At 38.0% G+C, this 21,839-nt stretch overlaps 1 protein-coding gene across 8 annotated transcripts in view; it reads right to left on the bottom strand.

The window, feature by feature from the left end:
• Positions 1-837: 837 nt before the first annotated feature.
• Ccdc138 (coiled-coil domain containing 138) overlaps positions 838-21,839 on the bottom strand; it is a 43,697-nt gene continuing 22,695 nt past the window's right edge. For all 8 annotated transcript variants that reach the window (XM_069988653.1, XM_069988651.1, XM_069988654.1 and 5 more), the window contains 6 exons: positions 21,540-21,698; positions 19,712-19,828; positions 15,328-15,520; positions 9,006-9,182; positions 5,082-5,220; positions 838-1,309 (listed from right to left, as the gene is read on the bottom strand). In XM_069988653.1, coding sequence (XP_069844754.1) covers positions 1,144-1,309; positions 5,082-5,220; positions 9,006-9,182; positions 15,328-15,520; positions 19,712-19,828; positions 21,540-21,698 — 951 coding nt within the window. In that variant the 3' untranslated portion in view covers positions 838-1,143. The remainder of the gene's footprint in view (positions 1,310-5,081; positions 5,221-9,005; positions 9,183-15,327; positions 15,521-19,711; positions 19,829-21,539; positions 21,699-21,839) is intronic.

Raw genomic sequence — 21,839 nt, 5'->3', positions numbered from 1 at the left:
GTAACTTCATGTTTATTTCTGGAATTCTACTAGGCTAGCTTGTATGTCTTATCTTGTAGATTAATGCTTTTTGTTCTTGCTTTGACCTTACAATTTATTATTTTTTCAAGATGCACCTGATTATAGGATGTTTTTCTCATTGATTTTTCTGGGAAGCTTTGTCTATCTATACATGCAGCTCTCTTTAACTAAAAACCTTTATTCAACTCTGTCTTTGAACACTGCATTTGCCTCATTTACTCTAGAAACACCCTTTGCTGAGGTACCGACTATGCATTATCTAGAGATAGTTAAACCAGTTAGAAAAGGGTACTTTTGGACTGGGAGTGTAGGCTCAGCATACAGTGCTTTCCTTCATGCAGAAGGCACGGGGTTCTATCCCTAGGCCTGAAATAAATAAAAGTCCCAATTTTTTAAAAAGCATTTAAAAATATGTACTTTTTCTTTCAAAAGGAGGGTTTCTCATATGCTAAGAAAACAGCCAAGTACAGTGGGTCACACCTGTAAATCCCAGCTACTTGGGTGTGGAAGTAAAAGGATTGTGCTTTGGGACTCCTCCAGACAAAAGTTAGCAAGACCCCCATCCCATCTCAACTAATAAAGCTGGACATGGTGGGACATGCTTATCAGTTCAGCTACACAAGAGACCTAAACAGGATGACTGAGGTCTACTTACAAAACAAAACAAAAACAGCTAAAGCAAATAGGGTTGGGAATGTGGCTAAAGTGGTAGATGCTTGCTTAGCAAGAAGGAAAGTCCCCAATTCAAGTCCCAGGAGGATCCAAAAATAAAACAAAACAAAAAACCCAGAATGACAACATGGTTAACTCTTCCCACATAAGCAACCAATTTATTTCAAATTGTCACATAATTTTAATAAAGCTTTCCTAGAGTACTTTTATAAAAAGTATCCCAACCCCAATGTCATAAATTCTGAAAATGTCATCTGTCATCTTGTACATAAAACTTTCATAGCTTATAGATTCCATTTACAAAGATGAAAAAAATGCCAGTTATCTTTCATGATAGATGATTCTATTCTACTTGGGAGAATCTGTTACTGTGGTGACTTTTTACACTTCTACAAATAACACCTGTTTTATATACATATATACACCCATCTAATGGGGCAACAAACCAATCTATTCGCTTGTATTGGAGACAAAGGAATTGCACTTTGTTAAGCCCAAATTGAACAGAGTTGAGTTCAAGTTAATACAGAGGAAGGCGTGCTCTGGATGAGTGGTCCTTTGTAGTTCTTGCAGCATCAGATGAATTGTAAAAAGCTCAAAGAGCTTCTTATTGCTCCTGAAAAAGAATAAACCATATTACTGAACTATACACACTGAGGAAATTACCTCTAGAGATAATTTATATATAAATGTGGAGAAATGGCATTTATTTTTTCAAATACTGGGGAAATGGCTGAGTACTGAATTAAAATGCTAAGAAAAACAAAGATAAGTTTTAGGGTACAGGTCTTAGGCCAAAAAGGCTTAAAAGGGTTTCACAGTCCTGAAAACTATACCGTATACACAATTAAAAAATGAGAAATCTCCTCCCCAAGTCTCCCAGCAGTCAGCCAGAAAGTTAAATACTTGTTCTCATAAGTAAACTAGCTTTAAAGATGGTACCATTCTGGTTTACCTTTGAGATTAGCTCCAGAATACTTTTCAACTACTCCTTTTTAACAGCAAGTCGGTAATTTCATTTTCACTCAGTAAGACTCTCATTTTCTAGTAACATATTTTTTATTTCCTTGTCTAGACAAGAAATATGTCTCATCTCTTCAGAGAAATTATCAAATGATCATATCTACTACCCCTTTAAAACAGGATTTATCTTTGTGTGCTTATGCAACAAAACACTTCATGGAGAATGCATTTTTGGCCTAAGGATAAGCTTCTATGTAGAGACTACTTTTATTCTTATTATATTTTTATTATCTTTAAGTACTTGTACAAAAGGGTTTCCATTAAGCATTGAAGGATATCATCCCTTCCATTATTCTCCCCCATCCCTCCTAATCCCATCCATACCCTCAATGTTCCTAGTTGGGGACTACTTTTTAAAATTCTATGAATTGAGAGGTAAAAAAGAACTAAATCTAAATAACATTACTGGACCTCCACAGCACCACAGGTTAACTATATTGGGCTGCATTGAGACATTAACAAACCAGAAAATCATTGTACAGATTCCAAGTAAAGGGAGAGAATAAAATTTATAAGGTTAATTGATACCAGACTAAAACTAACAATTTGGTGAGTTAATATGTTACAAGCCAGGTGCCAGTGGCTCATGCCTGTAATCCTAGCTACTCAGGAGGCTGAGATGTGAGGATCACATCCAACCTGGGAAGGAAAGTCCATGAGACTCTTTATCTCCAATTAACCACGAGAAAACTGGAAGTAAACCTGTGGCTCAAAGTGGTAGAGTGCTAGCCTTGGACAAAAGAGCTCAGGCCAGTGCCTAGGCCCTGAGTTCAAGCCCCACAACTGACAAAAAAAAAAAGAAAAAAAGAAAAAAAAGAATGTGTTTATAGCCAAGTGCAGAAGCTCATGCCTATAACTCTAGTTACTCAGGAGGCTGAGATCTGAAGAACATGGATGGAAGCCAAACAGGGCAGGAAAGACAATGAGACTCTTACCTCCAACAAAAGCCAAAAGTGGAGCTGTGGCTCAAGTAGTAGAGCACCAGGCTTGAGCAGAGAAAAAAAGCTCAAGGACAGTGCCCAGGCCCTGAGTTCAAGTCCCAGGACTGCGCGCATGCACACACACATACACACACACACACGTCACAACTTGGCAATTAATAAATTGACTGGGTATATGACTGTCTATAATCTTAGCTCAAGTGTTGAGACCAGATGATCTCAATCTGAAGCTAGCCTTGACAAAAAAGTCATGAGACACTATCTCAAATTAAGTAGCAAAAAAATTCAGGTTGGAGGCATGGCTCAAGTGGAAGAATACCATAGGTACACAAAAGCATGGAGCTGTAAATTCATCCCTAGTACTAGCAAAGGCGCACATACAAAATAAGAATTTATAACAGCCAGGTACTGTTGTCTCATTCCTGTAATCCTAGCTATTCAGGAGGCTGAGATCTGAGAATCACAGTTCAAAGCTAACCTGGGCAGCAAAGTATATGAGATTCTTATCTCCAATTGACTAGTAAAACCTGGAGATGGAGGTGTGGTTCAAGTAGTATAGTGCAAGCCTTAAGTGAAAAAACTAAAGGAGAGCACCGGGGCTCTGAGTTCAAGTCACAATACTGTCACAAATACAAAGACTGCCGTGCTGGGGCTAGTGCCATATACCTTTAGTTCCAATACTTGGACGGTGGAAGCCGGAGGATTTCAGGATTGAGTCGGCCTCGCCTAACTGCATAGTGAGACAGCATCACCATTAAGAGAGGGAGGAGCAGCACTGTTACCTCCTCCTTTGTGCTCGAGAGGAAATGCACTCATTACCTTTCTCATCTAACTGTAACCCCTCTGTACACTATTTTCCCAATTAAAAACATTAAAAAAAAAAAAAAAGAGGGAGAAGGAAGCCAGATACTGGTGGCTCAACTGTAATCTTAGCTACTCAGGAGCCAAGTCAACCTGGGCAGGAAAGCCCATGAGACCCTTATCTCCAATTAATCACAGAAAAATCTGGAAGCAGTGCTGTAGCTCAAGTGATAGAGTGCTGGCCTTCAGCATAGGAGGTTGGGGACAGCACCCAGACCCAAAGTTCAAGCCCGAGGACCAGCAACAACAACAACAACAAAAAAAATGGAGGAGGAGAAGAAGAGGGGTGGGAGAGGAATGGAGGAGGATAAAAAGAGAGAAAGAGAGGATAGAACAGATGGATTTGCAAAGGAAAAGACTATGCTAAACTTCAGGGGAAAAATAGCTCAAAATCTATGTATTTAATTCATAATTTTTTATTTTTAATTTAATTTATTTATTTATTTATTTGGGTCTGGTCGTGGGGCCTGAACTCTGGGCCTGGACGCTGTCCCTCAGCTCTTCAGCTCAAGGCTAGCACTCTACCACTTGAGCCACAGCACCACTTCCGGCTTTTTTTCTTTTGCTTATGTGGTGCTGAGGAATCGAACCCAGGGCCTGAGGCATGCAAGGCAAGTGCTCTACCACTGAGCCACCTTCCCAGCCCATTAATTCATAATTTAAAAACTAGCCATACCAATATTTAAATTGGGGGAAAAAGAAAATGAAAAAAGAAAGCCTTTGATTCTCACAGTAAAACCCAATCAGCAGCAGTAGGAAATCCACAATAGTTTCCTAAGATAAACCCCACTGTAAAATCATCTAAAATCTCTTTGCCAGCTTCCTCAAACTCACTTTACTATTTAATAAGGAATTACAAAATAAAGTTTTATTATCTATTTTATTTTATATTTATATTTTATATTTACATATTTTTTTTTTTTTATTTTCACTTACAGAGTGTCAGTATAGCATGATTTGTTCTGATTTGTTTGCTAACAGGCCTGGAGGTGGAGCTCAGTGATAGAGTACCTACCTAATATGAGAAGTCCTGGCTTCCACGCAGGACATGCAAATTGGTGCATGTGTGCATGTGCATGTACACACACAAACACAAAATAAAAAGATAAAAGTGTTCTTAGATTTATATACTATAGAGTTTGTTTTAGCTGAAACAATTAGATGTTCTAAGATTAATATTATAATCATAGTCTATTAAATATATACTCTTTGATAAGTAGTAATATTCATGAATCTTGATTTTCTTCTTTTCTTTCTTTTGCTAGGACTAAGGTTTGAACTCAAGAGACTCACAGTTGCTAGATAAGTGCTCTAACACTTGAGCCACAACTCCAACCTTTTCTATCAGGTATTTTTCAAATAGGGTCTTCCATTTATGCTTCAGTGCACCTAGACTAGAATCCTATTTATGTATTTATGCTTCCTACACAGCTGAGATGACAGACATGCCCCATGACTCCCAGCATTTTATTGGTTAAAATGGGGTTTTGCAACTGTAAGCCTCCTGATCTCCACCTCCCAAGTAGCTAGGATTATAGGCATGAGCCATGGAGAAATTCTTACTTGATTTTGGACAGCTTCTGTAGAATAATACTGAGCTTTTCTAGGATTTGAAGATCAAGCTTAGGGGTTCGAAGCAGCACAGAACAAGTACGAAAAAATAAAGCGTTGCTACAGGCTTCCAGGAAAGACTGCAAGGATCCTGCAAAACAAATACCAATGTTTACTGTTAGGGAATAACTAAAAAGGAAATTAAAAACAAACCCAAAATGATGTGATGTATAAGTACTTCCTTGGATTTTTTTTTTTTTTGCCGGTCATGGAGCCTGAACTCAGGGCCTGGGCGCTGTCCCTCAGCTCTTCAGCTCAAGGCTAGCGCTCTACCACTGGAGCTACAGCGCCACTTACACTTACTGTTTGTGTGGTGCTGAGGAATCGAACCCAGGGCCTCATGCTTGCTACCTTCCCAGCCCTACTTCCTTGGATTTTTATTCCATCATATTTAAATTTTGAGACAAAATTATCATTTCAAAAATTAAAACATTATTGTGTGCCAGTGGTTCACACCTGTAATCCTAGCCACTCAAGAGGCTAAGATCTGAGGCTCACAGTTTGAAGTTAGCACAAGCAGCAAAGTCTGTGAGAATCTTATCTTCAATTACAGCAAAAAAAAATGTTGGCAGTGGAGCTGTGGCTCAAGTGGCAGAGCACTAACCCTGAGCACAAAAGCTCAAGGACAGTACCCATGCCTTGAGGTCAAGTCCTAAGACTAACACACACAAAATATAAAATCCAATGGCTTTTGTTTAGTATCTCAGAGATTATTTTTCCCCTATGACAGACTTTTTTTTTCTGCCAGTCATGGTGCCTGAACCTCAGCTCTTCAGCTCAAGGCTAGTGCTCTACCACTTGAGCCACAGCACCACTTCCAGCTTTTTCTGCTTATGTGGTGCTGAGGAATCGAACCCAGGGCCTCATGCATGCAAGGCAAGCACTTTACCACTGAGCCACCTTCCCAGCCCCCCCAATGACAGACTTCTATTAGCAAAATTCTTCAGAAAGCCCATGTTTGAAAGGAAAATTAAAATTTCCCAATATAGCTCATAACTATAAACTCATTTCCGACAACTGTCAGTAAGAAATTTTGGCCAAGCCCCAGTGTCGAACACCTGTAATCCTAGCCTCAGGAGGCTGAGAATTGAGGATTGTGGTTCAAAGCCAGTCCAGGCAGGAAAGTCCATGAAACTCTTATCTCCAATCAACCATCAGAAAACTGGAAATGGTGCTGTGGCTCAAGTGGCAGAGCACTAATGAAGAGCTCAGGGACTGCACCCAGGCCCAGAATTCAAGCCCCATGACCCAAAAAAAAAAAAAAATTTTAGTAAATAATACTAGAAAAAACAACCAAACAACAACAACAAAAAAACTCTCAGCTCTTTCCCTTTCTCATTCTATTGTTCTGCCTTCACTCATTCTATTTACACTGACTAAAAAAACACTGCACAACAGCCAGGCATCAGCGGCTCATGCTTGTAATACTAGCTACTCAGGAGGTTGAGATCTGAGAATCACAGTTCGAAGCTGTTTGAAGCCAGCCTGAGTAGGATCCATGAGACTTCTCCTTGCAGACATGCTTCTTGTCATGCCAAATAGAGTGCAGTGGTTACATGATTCTTACTCCATGTACAGCCCAGTGCCTGCCAGTTACAAAAGCTATCTACCAATTCTATTGAGATTTCTTTTCCTACTTTTCCTATGATCTTTGGCATGTGAAAATTTTATACATAGTGAAATGAGTTTCTAATATCAAACCTAGAAAATAAACAAATGGAAAGAAGAACAATAAAAGAAGTATTTATTACATTTTGATCTATTCCTTCAACCAAATGACAATGCCAGTCACCGGATTTACATTTAAAGTGGGAAATAAATCAACCAAATCAATATGCTTCAACCCAACATCAAAAATTTACCTATTTCTGATATTTAGAAAGTTTGTCACAAAATAATAAGGATTTCATAGAAACAGTATTAAAGGGCTGGGAAGGTGGCTCAGTGGTAGAGCGCTTGCCTTGCATGCATGAGGTCCTGGGTTCAATTCCTCTACACCACATAAGCAGAAAAAAAAAAAAAAAAAAACTGGAAGTGGCGCTGAGGCTCAAGTGGTAGAGCGCTGCCTTGAGCTGAAGAGCTGAGGGACAGTGCCCAGGCCCAGAGTTCAGGCCCACGACTGGACCCAAAAAAAAAAAAAAAAAGAAAAAAAAAGAAATCAGTATTAAAAATCAATTTGAACAAGTGTTAGAAGTGAACAAGTGAGAGTAAGCTGATCAACAGTAAACATATACGAAGGACTAAAATGCCTGCTGATTTCTCTAAATATGAAATGTGGTGCCACAATTTATCTTTGTTGGTTATTCCATCAAATTAAACTTAGCTTTTCTTTGATTATAAGAATATTCAAAAATATTTGTTTCTAATAAAGACAACTTCTATTTGGTAGAATGTTTTTCTCATGAAAATAAAAAATTCATAAAAAACAAGTTGGAAATCTAGTCATCACTTATAAGCAAGTAAAATTTAAACTTTTGTTTTATTTCATATGTTAGTAAACTGAAAAATCAAACTCTGGAATTACTCATCCAGATAGCCAGATCCCTACCTTGAAGTTCAGTACAAATGACTAAATATACTGAGGAAATATCCGAAAACTTTGGAATAGGGAAAAAGCAAATTTGAAAAACCTAATTATGGTACTACAGTAGAGTGATGCTAATGTATAGCTGTGGGATCCCTGAAGGTATCTCACTTTTCTAGTTTGCATTTTTCCTATCAGGCCTCCTTCATAGAGAAGTTGTGAATTAAAAATGAGAAACTGTACATCAAGCCTAGCTAGTCAGAAACACATCCAGGCTTTGTACCCAAACACTGGAAAGCTGCTAAAGCAGTATCAAGCCCACAGATTTCAGAACAATAGCTTTCCATTCTAAGTTTATATCCCCTGGTGGGGGAGCGGTGAGGAGGTGGGAGTTTATTTTAGAACAGTTGTAGAGAGAAGAGAGAATAAAGAGGAAACAAATAAATGACTGCTTTTTATTTATTTTTATGTCGGTCGTTGGGCTTGAACTCTGGGCCTGGTCATTGTCCCTGTACTCTTCAGCTCAAGGCAAGCACTACTTCTGGTTTTCTAGTGGTTTATTGGTGATAAGAGTGTCACGGACTTTCCTGCCAGGGCTGGCTTTGAACAGCGATCCTCAGATCTCAGCCTCCTGAGTAGGTAGGATTACAGGCATGAGCCACAGGTGCCCAGCAATGGCTGCTTTTTAAAAGTCAATAGATTATCTAAGGTTTAAAGAGCCATGGAAGTAAATTGTATTTTGCATCCCTGTACTGCTCTGTGTTAAACTAGAAACTATTAACAAGCTAAAAGAACTTATCTTACCAATATAAAAACCCAAAAGGAATCCCATAGACTTCAGAAAATCACAAATGAGTGAAACAGATTATTCAAATGCCCAGCCAAAGTGTCCCTTTTCTCTGGCCTATGCCCTACCCCTTGAATGAAACAGAAGCTGAAGAGACAACAACAGGAACATGTCTCTGTCATTATTCTCATTTTAAGTAGAGATACATTTGATGCTCTTACTTCAGCTGAGCAAAGAGAATATACAACAGAATCAGCTAGAATGACAGAACACAAGCAAATAGAAAAAGAGGTTCAAATATGTAATGCTTGCGGTGTACCCACAGCACAATGAATGAGTAATGGAAGCTGTTAAGTCTGTGAAAATCTAACAAAAGGTGAGCGTTTGAACTCTTGATGATGAGTGTTGGAACTCTTGGTGATATTAGTGACTGAAATGCCAAAAACATTGGAATCAGTTAAAGTATAAAATACAATAGTGTCTAATATGAAATAACATGTATATACCAGAAGATAGAAAAACCATTCCCCTTTAACTTCTTTACATATAAAAAACAAAAACTTACTAGATTCTACTGTCATCTGGAGCAGACTATCAATGACGTTGGATAAAAGTCCCTTACTGGATATTTTCAGATGGCCTAATATTACTGGAACAGCTTGATACTCTAAAAACAAGGATTTTCCTTCATCTGTCTTCAAGTCCAAACATAGAGAATCAAATGCCTGAGCCAGATAATCAGCTGAAAAACAACATAAAATCAAAAGTTTATCAGCAGGCACATCAGTACTCAGAAACAGAAAGTAATAAACATCATCACTGTAACAAAATCAAAAGATACACACAAGTTAAATGATGGAGAGATTATAGGCAAATTTAGATGAAATTCCTCCTAATTGGTTAGGAATTCAAATGGGGAAGTGGAAAGGAAAAGCATTATGTTATAGTACGGTAAATTTCATTTAGAGTCTTTGTATTTTAGCACTACAATAATAAAGTCTCTTTTTCATGTCAAAGAAAAACTGATGATTTATACTAAAATACAACAGCAATGTTTATATTCTACATACATGCTTTCAGACATTTAAACAGCATTAGTGTTTACTTCTATCTTTGCTATTATCTATTTAAAAATATAACTACACAAATTTGCTAAAACGAGCTTTAAATAAGGTTTTTTGTCTCCTACTAAAGAGCAAACAGTCCATTCTAAGACAACATCGGAAGACTAGAAATGCTCGTGTGCTACTTTTTGTGATATATCTGTCATTAAGAATGGCAACAGGGCTGTGGCTCAAGTGGTAGAGCGCTAGCCTTGAGCAAAAGCAGCTCAGGGACAGCAACCAGGCCCTGAGTTCAAGCCCCAGGACCAAAAAAAAAAAAAAGAATGGCAACAAGTTTTACCAAGGCCAACATTATAATGGTGTCTCCTGAATCCAAGTCACAGAAACTCTAAAGATGACCCATGGATGATTTGTATTAGTTTTACTAGGATTAATGCAAATAAAGTATTAGATATGTATATATTACACTGGGGGGTGGGGGAGGGGTTGTGTGTGCATGCCAATACTGAATCATGAACTCAAGACCTTATACTTGGTGAATGTGAGATCTTGAGGCCCTGGGTCTACAAAAAAACCAAGCCAAAAGAAATCTCTAACATTTCTCTAAAAAAAATTTCAGCCAATCTGAGCTTGGCTTGCTTACTCTTGGCTGGTGCTCACTCATGGCTAGTGCTCTAGGACTTGAGCTACACCTCTAGTCTTGCAAGGGTATAATAATTGTTTCCTAAAACTCTTCCTATAAAATACTATTCAAAGGAACAAGAAACTGTTACTGTTTATAAACTACCAAGTTACTTTTTCTACTAACATTTCTGCTTAAGAGTGCCTTCAAATTTACTAAAAGTATAGAAAGAACCATCAAAGAAAATATTAAACAAACCAAATCCTAATTATTAGGAACCTGAAGTTGAGAATAACTTATGTGTTATTAAGACATATATGAGGACTGGAAAGGTGGCTCAGTGGTAAAGTGCTTGGCTTGCATGCATGAGGCCCTGGGTTCGATTCCTCAGAAAAAGCCAGAAGTGGCACTGAGGCTCAAGTGGTAGAGCTCTAGCCTTGAGCTGAAGAGCTGAAGGACAGTGCCCAGACCCAGAGTTCAAGCCCCATGACCGACCAAAACACACACACACACACACACACACACACACACACACACACACACACACATGTGTGTGTATATGTATATATATGTATATGTATATGTGTGTGTGTGTATATATATATATGTATATATGAATTTTGAGGAGTATCTGTGGCCTCTGGATTCATTTACAGTGTATTCTATTTTTATTTTTGGTAGAATTTAGTTCAAGAAACACCACTTGATCTTGTAGTACATAATAAACACTGTAAGCCAGGCATAGAAGGCTCATGCCTATAATCATAGCTATTCAGGAGGCTGAGACCTGAGGATCAAGGTTTGAAGCCAGCCCAGGCAGAAAAGTTTGTAAGACTCTTATCACCAACCTCCTCGCCCCCCCCCCCCCGCGCCAAAAAAAAAAAAAAAAAAACACCAAAAACAGAAATAGAGCTGCAGTTCAAGTGGTAAAGCACTAACCTTGAGTAAAAAAGCTCAGGGATAGCACCCAGACCCTGAGTTCAAGCCCCAGGACCAGCACAAAAATAAATAAAAATAATAAACATTGTAAACTAATGTATATTAAGTTAAGCAAAATTGTTAAGATTCTACTCAGACTTGCCTTATTAAGATTTTTTTGTGTGTGTGATGCTGGTAAAAGTATATAAATGGACCTTGAATTCGATTCTTTACAAGAATAAACTTTATCATGGTGCCACCTTCTGTATTTCATACAAAATTACTTCACTTAGCCAGGGCGCTTGTGGCTCACGCCTACAAGCCTAGCTACTCAGGAGGCTGAGATTTGAGGATCACGGTTCAAAGCCAGCCCAGGCAGGTAAGACCATGAGATTCCTATCTCCAATAAACCACCAGAAAACTGGAAGTGGCACTGTAGCTCAAGTGGTAGAGCGCTCACCTCGAGCTGAAGAGCTGAGGGACAGAGCCCAGGCCCAGATTTCAAGCCTCACAACTGACAAAAAAAAAAAAATTACTTCACTTATTAATACATCATCTGATAAGTTTAAGTCAGTTGAATACTAAGTGTTTTTGAGCTGGTACTCAGGCTTCAACTCAGGTTCTCAAACTCTTGCTTGGCTTTTTTGCTCAAGGCTAGCACTCTAACATTTGAGCTACACCTTTTTTTTTTTTTTTTTAATAGTAAAAATGCCATACAGAGGGGTTACAATCACATGGGCAAGGCAAGGAGTACATTTCTTTTTTTTTTCTTGTCAGTTGTGGGGCTTGAACTCTGTGCCTGGGCACTGTCCCTCAGCTCTTCAGCTCAAGGCGAGTGCTCTACTGCTTGAGCCACAGCGCCACTTCAGTTTTCTAGTGGTTTTATTGGAGATAAGAGTCTCCCGGACTTTCCTGCCTGGGCTGACTTTGAACTGTGATCCTCAGATCTCAGCCTCCTGAGTAGCTAGGATTACAGGCATGAGCCACCGGCAACCGGCTTTGAGTGCATTTCTTATCATGCATTGTTGCCTCCTCCTTTGTTTCCCCTTCCCATCCACCCCCCCTTGCTAAAGTTGTAAAGTTTGTTTTTTGACCTAATGTCTTGTACTGAGCTACACCTTTGCTTTCAGCTTTTTGCTGGTTAACCGAAGAGACTCGGGGATTTATTTGTCTACCAGGCAAGATTCACATCTCAATTCTCAAGTCTCAGACACTTGAATAATTAGGTTATAGGCATGTGTCACTGGTGTCCAACCTTTTTTTTTTTTTGGACCCATTTAGGATTGAAAGCTTAAAGTGTCAGTTTTTAAAAAGCCAGTGCTCATGGCTCATACCTATAATCCAGGCTACTCAGAAGGCTGAGATCTGAGGATCATGGTTCAAAGCCAGCCTGGGCAGGAAGGTCTGTGCAATTCCTTACTTCCAATTAATGACCAAAAAGCTTAAAATGGAGCTGTAGCTCAAGTGGTAGAGTGCTAGTCTTGAGCAAAAGAGCTTGGATGGGAATGTGGCTTAGCAGTAGAATGCTTGCCTAGCATGCATGAAGCCCTGTTCAATTCCTAAGCACCACATAAACAGAAAAAGCTGTGCTAGCCTTGGGCAAAAAAAGCAGCCAGGGAGCGTGCCCAGGCCTGAATTCAAGCCCCAGGACAAAAAAAAAAAAGCTCAAAGACAGCATCTAGGCCCTGACTTCAAGTCTAGAACAGGTGTGCTCACACACATGCACAAGTATGCACACACATACACACACACACACACATACACACACATACAAAAGTTGTCATTTTATAGTTTATAATGGGTAGTTGATTACATGGGTGGTATTCCAGCTCTTTTTGCTTTGTTAATTTTTAGTCCAGATCTTGACTTTTTTTCCTCATCCAGTCTACACCATAATCTTACTTTTTACAAGTAACTGGGAAGACAGGTATGTGTATCCACACCCAGCTTTTTTGTTGAGATGGGATCTCTAATTTTTTCCCTCTCCTGATTCCACCTCCTAAACAGCTGAGCTTATAGACATGGCCACCATGCCTAACAGTAAAGAATTATTTTTAAAATTTTAGATATCAATACCAAAACATTTAGTTCCATATATATGCTAATTTGTGTGTGTGTGTGTGTGTGTGTGTGTTTGTGTGTGTGTGTTGGTCTGGGGCTTGAACTCAGAGCCTCAGTACTATCCCTCAGCTCTTTGGCAAGGCTAGTCCCTCTAACACTTGGCCAAGCTCTACTTCCAGTTTCTGTGGTGGTTAATTGGAGATAAGAGTCTCAGACTTTCCTGCCCTGGCAGCTTTGAACCACAATCCTCATATCTCAGCCTCTTCAGTATCTAGGATTACAAATCTCAGCTTCTTCAGTAGCTAGACTGGCATATATATATATATGTATATATATGTATATATATGTATATATGTATGTATATATGTATGTATATATGTATGTATATATGTATGTATATACATACATTTAAGTGTCAATATTTTATATATATACATACATATATATATAAAATATTGACACTTAAATGTTAAATTATTTTAATTCTTTACAAAAACAGTTATACTGTCAATTAGTATGATTTTATTTTTTGTGCTTGTTTATATGGTAATTTTAAAGGTGTCTATATGGTAGATTTTAAAGGTGATTAGAAACTCTCTGCAGCAACTCTCATCAAAAGGTAAGCTCCACTACCTTTCTTTGGACTCTGGGCTAACCTAGACCAAAAGTGCAGTTGCAAGGACTCCTTGCAGTCAGACATCTAGCACTTGTATCTCCCACTGTTCTACTAGGCATTCTTCTCCTGCCTGGTCCAGTAGAGAGGCCAGTGAAGAGCAAGGGAGCCCAGCCCAGAAAAAATGGCCACTATTAATGAAAAAAAAACATCATACCATCCTCATGATGATACTCTTAAGGGTCTAATATTTGGGGTTAAGAAAGATCTGAGTTTATATTTGCCAGACCCTTAGTTTGCTCTTCTGTAAAAATGGCACTGGCTAGGGCTGGGTACAGTAGTACATACCTGTAATCCCCGCTACTTGGGATGCAGAGACAGAAGAATTATAATCTGAGGCCAATCTAAGCAAAAAATTAATAAGATTTAATCTCTAAAACAAGACTAGTACAATGGTTCATGGCTGTGGTCACAGCTACTAGGAAGATGAAGGTAGAAGAACTACATTCAGAGGTCAGTCTGGACAAAAGCAAAAGAATCTATCTAAAAATCACTAAAAGCAAAAAAAAAAAGGAGGCTCAAATGGTAGAATGCTTGCTTGCAAGGCCCTGCGATCAACTCACAGTACCATCAGACAAAGATTAACCACAGTGAATAATTCACAACCAAACAAGAACAGGGACTAAAACAATATTAGCAACAGTACAAGAGCTCAGTTAATATTCATTTCCTTTACCATTCGAGTTGTGGTTTGTCAGTTATTTTCCCTTAATACTATTACAAGCAGCACATTAACATTTTAAATTTTTAACTTTTTAAATGATTTTCTCACAATGAATCCCATTTAAAAGTTATAGTGCATTCAGTGGCACCTGTGAGCATAATGAACCTTAAAATGATAACTGACAGTATAATGAAAATCATAATGTACCTCACAGTGGTACATTATATCATTTTACTTTTATGAGTATAATGGCTATAAGGCTCTATTACACACTTCATTTCAGAGATTCAGTATAGCACAGTGATTAACTCAAGGCCTTCTACTTCACTTGAGCCATGTCCCCTTCTTATTTAGAAATAGGATCTGCTAGTGTTTTTGTCCTGGCCAGCCTCAAACCTTGATCCTCCTACCTCAGCTTCCCAAGTAGTTGAGATAATGGGCATAAATTACTATCCTCAGCTTGTTTTTTTTTTTTTTGGGTCCGGTCATGGGGCCTGAACTCTGGGCCTGGGCACTGTCCCTCAGCTCTTCAGCTCAAGGCTAGTGCTCTACCACTTGAGCCACAGCGCCACTTCCGGCTTTTTTCTTTTTGCTTATGTGGTGCTGAGGAATCGAACCCAGGGCCTTGAGCATGCAAGGCAAGCGCTCTACCACTGAGCCACCTTCCCAGCCCTCAGCTTGTTTTTTAAGATGCAATCTTGCTAACTTTTTTAGCTAAGATTCTTCTATTCTTACCTTTTCAAACTAAGGACTTTATTTTCTCCAATTCAGTAAATAAACCAAGTTTTTTTACTTGCTTAAAACGTTTTTTTACTTGCTTTATTATACAGTATTTTCCCCAAGCTGTATAACAAAGTTATACTATAAACACCCTTGAAAGCTTACCTTGAGTGACTGTTTTGAGAACAATTAAGGTTGATAAAAATCTCAATTGCAAACTGGAACTTTTAAAGAAAGCAGCTGTCTTTGGTTTGTTCTCCACAGAGTGCTCTAAAGAAGTATCGTGAATTCCTTTAATTGTCACTCCTTTAAATATGTCCTCACCCAATCTCCTCAATGTTGATGTCATAGTTGAATGCTGTTAAAAATACAATCTTAGACAGCGCCCAAGCCAAGAGTTCAAGCCCCACGATCGCCCCCCCACCAAAAAAAATACAATCTTAGTAAGAACTTAAGTTCATGCTATCTTTCTAGCACAGAGAAATATCAAAGAAACAGGGTTAAGCTTTATGTTGAGTTCACCATTGTTCTACCACACTCACAATCAGCTTCTCAATTGCATCTAACTATACATGCTTACAAGTGATCATCCAGATCATGTCTTCTTCTTATTAACAATTTCAAAAGAATAAACTACTGGGTTACAAACATGGAGAGTTTTCTTGGAGAATAAACTGAAATAAGAAAATGGGCAAAATAAAGACAATGGCATTAAATGATTTCTAAAATGACATAGTATTTAGTGAAAGTCTACAAATCTGTTGAAGAACCTAATGAAACTGCTGTATATGGGAATGCTTAAGTCACTAAAAGTTTCTATTTTTATGATCCAAGTTTTGAATGTTTCAGTTATAATGGATTTCCCACATTTGCATGGGAAGTTTATGAACAACTAATTCCAGTTCAATACTGGTTCTTCAGTGAAGATAACAGGTTTTATCTTTTGAATTTATATTAGAAAGATATACTCAGGTGATTTTAAGGACAAAGGCCAATAGCTGCGTGATGACTGGTACTAACAATGGAACCTAATTAAAATACACTACCAATATGATTTTAATATCATTAAGGAATAGTAACATACAAGTTTTTAAACCTTGAATTAAAATCACAATAAAATATTTTAAGATTGTTTTAGGCTGTTAACGGTAAAGTAAATCAGTTTTTATTTTTTGGTTATTTTTTATTGTATGATTAATTTTTAAAATTTCTTGCTAACTCAACAGGGAGAAAATTGTCACCAAGATTTTACCTTTGGACACTGAAAACGATCTAGATCCCAAATCCCCAGTACTCAGTCTAAAAGCACACACCCAGCCAAGAATGAGAAAGAGATGAGACTGAATGAAACAAGGTAATACCTGTCAATGCCAGGAGGATTTTAAAATGAGCTGACAAAGCATTTAAAGCAGCCATGATAAAATGAGTTCCTATATACACTTAGTAAAGCCCATCAAAGAAACAGAAAAGTACTAACAAATATAGAAGAATCAAAGAGAAATTTTAAACTAGAAATAGCATAAAGAAAAGAAAAAACTAAGTGGAAAACTTCTGTAGCATAATGGAGGAGGTAGAAAAAAAAAGAATCACTTAGTGGGAGAATAAAACAACAGAATATAGCCAATCTGAATAACCAAAAATAACTGGGAAAAATAAAAGCTTCAGGGAGGAAACAAAAAATAACCAAAATAAATAAATAAAAATCCAACTATGTTAGATGTCTTCAAGTGGAAGAAATGCAGGTAGGACTAAAATTTCTTGAAAAAAAAAAAAAAAAAAGAACACCACCTCCCTAAATTTGGCAAAATGCATACATAGAGGCTGAAGATGAGCAAATCCCAAATGGGATAAATCCAAAAAGACCCACACTGAGAGTACAATTACTTTTAAGAAATCTGAAGTTTATAGTGTGTGTGGCAAGAGGGGATAGGGAAGGAAGAGAGCGCGAGAAAGAAACTAGCAATAAAGTTTCAGGCCTAAGACCTATTTTTGTACACGATGAGAGAACTTCAGCTTTCTGTTTTTACAGCACCTTTTGCCAACATATATTTATGGCTCCTCTGTCAAAAAATCAGATTGCTGTAGCTGTGTGTTTATTCCTGGGTCTTCTATTCTGCTTCACTGGTCTATGTTGTCTGCTTTTATGCTAGTACATGCTGCTCAAATGGCCAATAAATACAGGGACAAATTTGCTCAACATCCTTAGCCATAAAGGAAATGTACAACAAAATGACACCAAGATTCTATCTCACCCCAGTCAGAATGGAAATTATCAAGAAAATAAACACTGGTAAGGATGCATAGGAAAAGAACCCTCATACATTGTTTTGAAATATAAACTAGTGTAGTCAACTACAGGAATGGAGGTTCCTCAAAAAAACTAAAAATAGAACATCTTCTGAACCTGCTGCTCTATTCCCAAGCATATAGCTAGAATGTAATACAAAACCCAGTAGAGATATCTATCCACTCATGCTTGTCACTGCACTATTTCACAATAACCAAGACCAACCAATGAATGGATAGAGAAAATGTGGTACAATATACACAGTGAAGTATTATTTGGACACTAAGAATTATGTCACTTGAAGTGATAGAACTGGAGATTGTCATGTTGAGTGAGATAAGCCAAGTATCAAATTTTTGCTCAAATGTAGAACACAGACATAAAATGATTATAATACTAACAAGAACTGATGGTAAAAGGGGAACTGTTGGGGGATGGGGACCAATGACAAGGAATCCAGTGGGAGGGGGGAAGAGAAAAAATGGGTGCAGGAAGTGAACATGATACAAGTACTTTATATGTTTATTAAGATAATATAATGAAACCCACTAAATACTGTTTAAAATAAGGCAGAAGAGAGAGGAAGGTTATAAGAGTAAAATAGAAGAGGTAAATTTGATCAAAGCACAGTGTATACATCTCAGAAATATCACAAAGTGAATGCAGCCCTTAAGCTGACAAATGACCTTCAACTAGCCAGTTCCTTCACCAGCATACAGAGCAGCCAGAATAGTGATGTTAGTGGGGGGCAATTGGTTTTCTCTTCTCTAGTAAGTAGTACTGGGTACTGAGCCCCCATGAGAAGAATATTCACTAAGAAATCCTACAATTAAAACGAGAAGTGATCCCTTTTCCAACAGCTATGCAAATTACAAACCAAAAACAAGAAACAGGAACAAACAAACTCCTCCATAAGCCATAACTCTTCAAATAGTTGAATCCAAAGATGCTCAATGGCTAGAATGGCTAACAAATTAAAAGGAAAAAAGGATTGAAGGAAGTTAATGAGCTAGGTACAATAGCTCACTCTGTAAGATTGGATGTTCATAAGGCAGATTATCTGAAGGATAACAATATGAGACTAGCTCAGGGAAAAAGTCACTGACAGCCAGGCGCTGGTGGCTCACACCTGTAATCCTAGCTATTCAGGAGGCTGAGCTCTGAGGATCACGGTTCAAAAACAGCCTGGGAGCCGGGCGCTGGTGGCTCACGCCTGTAATCCTAGCTACTCAGGAGGCTGAGATCTGAGGATCGCGGTTCAAAGCCAGCCCGGGCAGGAGAGACCATGAGACTCCTATCTCCAATAAACCACCAGAAAACCGGAAGTGGCGCTGTAGCTCAAGTGGTAGAGTGCTCGCCTTGAGCTGAAGAGCTGAGGGACAGCGCCCAGGCCCAGAGTTCAAGCCCCACGACCGACAAAAAAAAAAAAAAAAAAAAAAAAAAAACAGCCTGGGTAGGAAACTCTGTAAGACTCTTATCTCTAATAAACAACCAGGAAACCAGAATTGTTGTTGTGGCTCAAGTGCTCACCTTGAGCTAAAGAGGTGAGGGGCAGCGTCCAAGCCCCATGACCAGCAACAAAAAAAAAGTCACTAAGACCCAATTTCAACAATCATAGTAATGTATGCCTGTGATTCTTACTATATATGAGGCATGGATAGGAGGATCAAGGACTGAGACTGGCCCTGGGCAAAAATGACAGAACCATGGGGCTGGGAATGTGGCTTAGTGGTAGAGTGCTTGCCTAGCATGAATGAAGCCCTGGATTCGATTCCTCAGTACCACATAAACAGAAAAGGCCAGAAGTGGCACTGTGGCTCAAGTGGTAGAGTGCTAGCCTTGAGCAAAGAAGCTCAGGCACAGTACCCAGCCCTTGAGTTCAAGTCGCAGGACTGGCACAAAAAAAAAAAAAGAAAAAAGAAAAAAAGTAAGAAACACAAAAATGACAGAACTTGTCTGAGGGGTAGGGGCATGACTCAAGTGAACCAGCCTAGTAAGTTTAAGGTCCTGAATTCAATCTCTGGTACTATTTTTTTAGGTTGTAAATGAAGAGACATTTTGTTCATGAACTGGAAGACTTGGCATTCTTATAAAATTGATAAACAGGTTTTACTTCAGTCAAAACTGCAACAAGATACTTTATAGTATAGGCAAGAATATTCTCAAATATTTAGAGAACACAAGCTGTGTGTATATATATGTGTATATTTTTTTCCTGTGAAATCATGATCAAGAGAATAAATGGAATGATAGGTCAATTACCTGTGTTCCCGCATCCAGTTGCCTTAGGGACCAATATATAAACTTCACAAAAGGCTCATGAAATCTGGCATTGATAAATGGCATCCACTGTAGCTGCTCTGTCATCAAAGGTAAAAGCTAGAGATAAAATCATGGGAAACACAGGCACTGCATGTTTAGATATCTGAAATCAACCACAATTTTCTAAAAGCAAACTAAAGTTCTCAAACAGAAAACCTTTTCTTTAAATCCATATGTCATACAATTTGTCAACATGTATTTGTAACTTTAAATATATATTTCCATTCATCTAGAAACAACACATGTAAGATTCAAGATCAATCTGTGCAAAAATATTTTTGAAGCTTAAAAGTTAAATTTATCGTACACATATAGCCATTAAAAAAGATAATCTAAGGCCAAACATAGTGTTCATGCCTATACTCCCAGATACTCAGAAGGTGGAGATAGTGAATATCAATGCCAGCCAGGACAAAAAGTGAGACATGCTTCCCCATCTCAATCAATACACTAAATGTGATGGAATGTGACTAAAAGTCCGAGTGCTCAGGAAGCTGCAAGTAGGAGAATTGAGGCCCTAGGCTGATCTTGGACCAAAATATGAAACCGTATCTGAAATACAATGCAGAGTAAGTCTGGAGAACTGGCTTAAGAGGTAGAGTGCCTGCCTAGCAAATGCTAGAACTTGAATTTAAATCCCAATACCATCTAAATCAATTAAAAATGAACTACATAGGTATTTTCATCACTATGGAATAGTCTAGAAAAAAGGTTACAAAAGAGCAGGATCTCATTTACATAAAATGTGTCTACACTTTCACTGAAAGAGCTATAAAGATATCTTTTAAATAATACAAGAAAGGCTGTACTTTAAAAATCAAAGTAATATTTACTTTCCACTTTCCACACCTAAAAATACATTAATAATGTCGATATGTAAAACTAATTTTTAAAAAACTTTAAAAGATGATGAACTTTGCTCCAAAAATATGTCATTTTAAACTGGGAATAGTGGTACATGTTTATAATCCCAGACCTTAGGCAGATGCAATAAGATTATGTGTTCAAGCCAGCATGGACTATATATAACTTTTCAAGTGTATATGTATGTAAACATATTTACATATAGGGAATAAACCTATAAATATCTAGTAACAGGGAAATGTTTAAGACAACTAAATATCCACTCAGTAAAATAAAGAATATGAGTGTATTGTATATGTATTTACTTTCTATATACGTATTATGAGGATTTTGTTTTTGTTATTTGATTTGTTTTTTGGTAATATACATTTTTAATCCCAGCCAGTGTACATTACATAATGAATTTAAGGTTATTCAGCAAGAACCCCTAATAACACAAAACAAAAAATTTTCAATATTTTCTCACTTATAAAAACACCAGGAGTGGTGCTGTGGCTCAAGTGGTAGAGCATTCACCTTGAGTTGAAGAGTTCAGGGACAGTGCCCAGGCCCAGAGTTCAAGCCCCACCACCACTACCACAACAACAAAAATCAAACAAAAACGCCAGACACCTGGGCAGATGGCTCACACCTGTAATCCTACTCAGGAGGCTGAGATCAGAGGATCATGGTTCAAAGCCACCCAGGCAAAAAGTCCATGAAACACTTACCTTTAATTAACTACCAGAAAACCGGAAGTGGCGCTGTGGTTCAAGTGGTAGAGCACACACCTTGAGCTGAAAAGCTCAGGGATAGCACCCAGGCCCAGAGGTCAAGCCCCACAACCAACCAAAAAAAAAAAAAGAGGTTTTTGCTTAATCTTGCATCTAATAAATCAAATATTTCAAATTTAGAAAGAACAAACCTTTACACATTTCTCTTGAATATCACTTCTCTGAGACTTGGGTAATGGCTTTTCACCATCTATACCAGATTCTTCATGTTTCACTTTGCTAAGGTGATGGTCTGATATCCAGTCCATGAAGACAATTAAAAGTTCATATACTTGTCCATTAACTGGTCCCTATTTGTCAAAAATTAAATATTTTTTTCAGTTCACAACCTCTTAAAAGTTGAAAGACCAACCTTGAAATTCACGAGTGACTATAGAATAAAAAAGATGAATATGGCGAGCTGTGTGTGGTGGTACACAGCTATAATCCCA

The sequence above is a fragment of the Dipodomys merriami genome, unplaced genomic scaffold (assembly GCF_024711535.1).
Source record: "Dipodomys merriami isolate MVZ:Mamm:240054 unplaced genomic scaffold, mDipMer1.0.p SCAF_36, whole genome shotgun sequence".
NCBI classification, from domain to species: domain Eukaryota; kingdom Metazoa; phylum Chordata; class Mammalia; order Rodentia; family Heteromyidae; genus Dipodomys; species Dipodomys merriami.
Note: the sequence above shows the minus strand (reverse complement) of the source record. Positions and strands in the feature narration are given on the sequence as shown.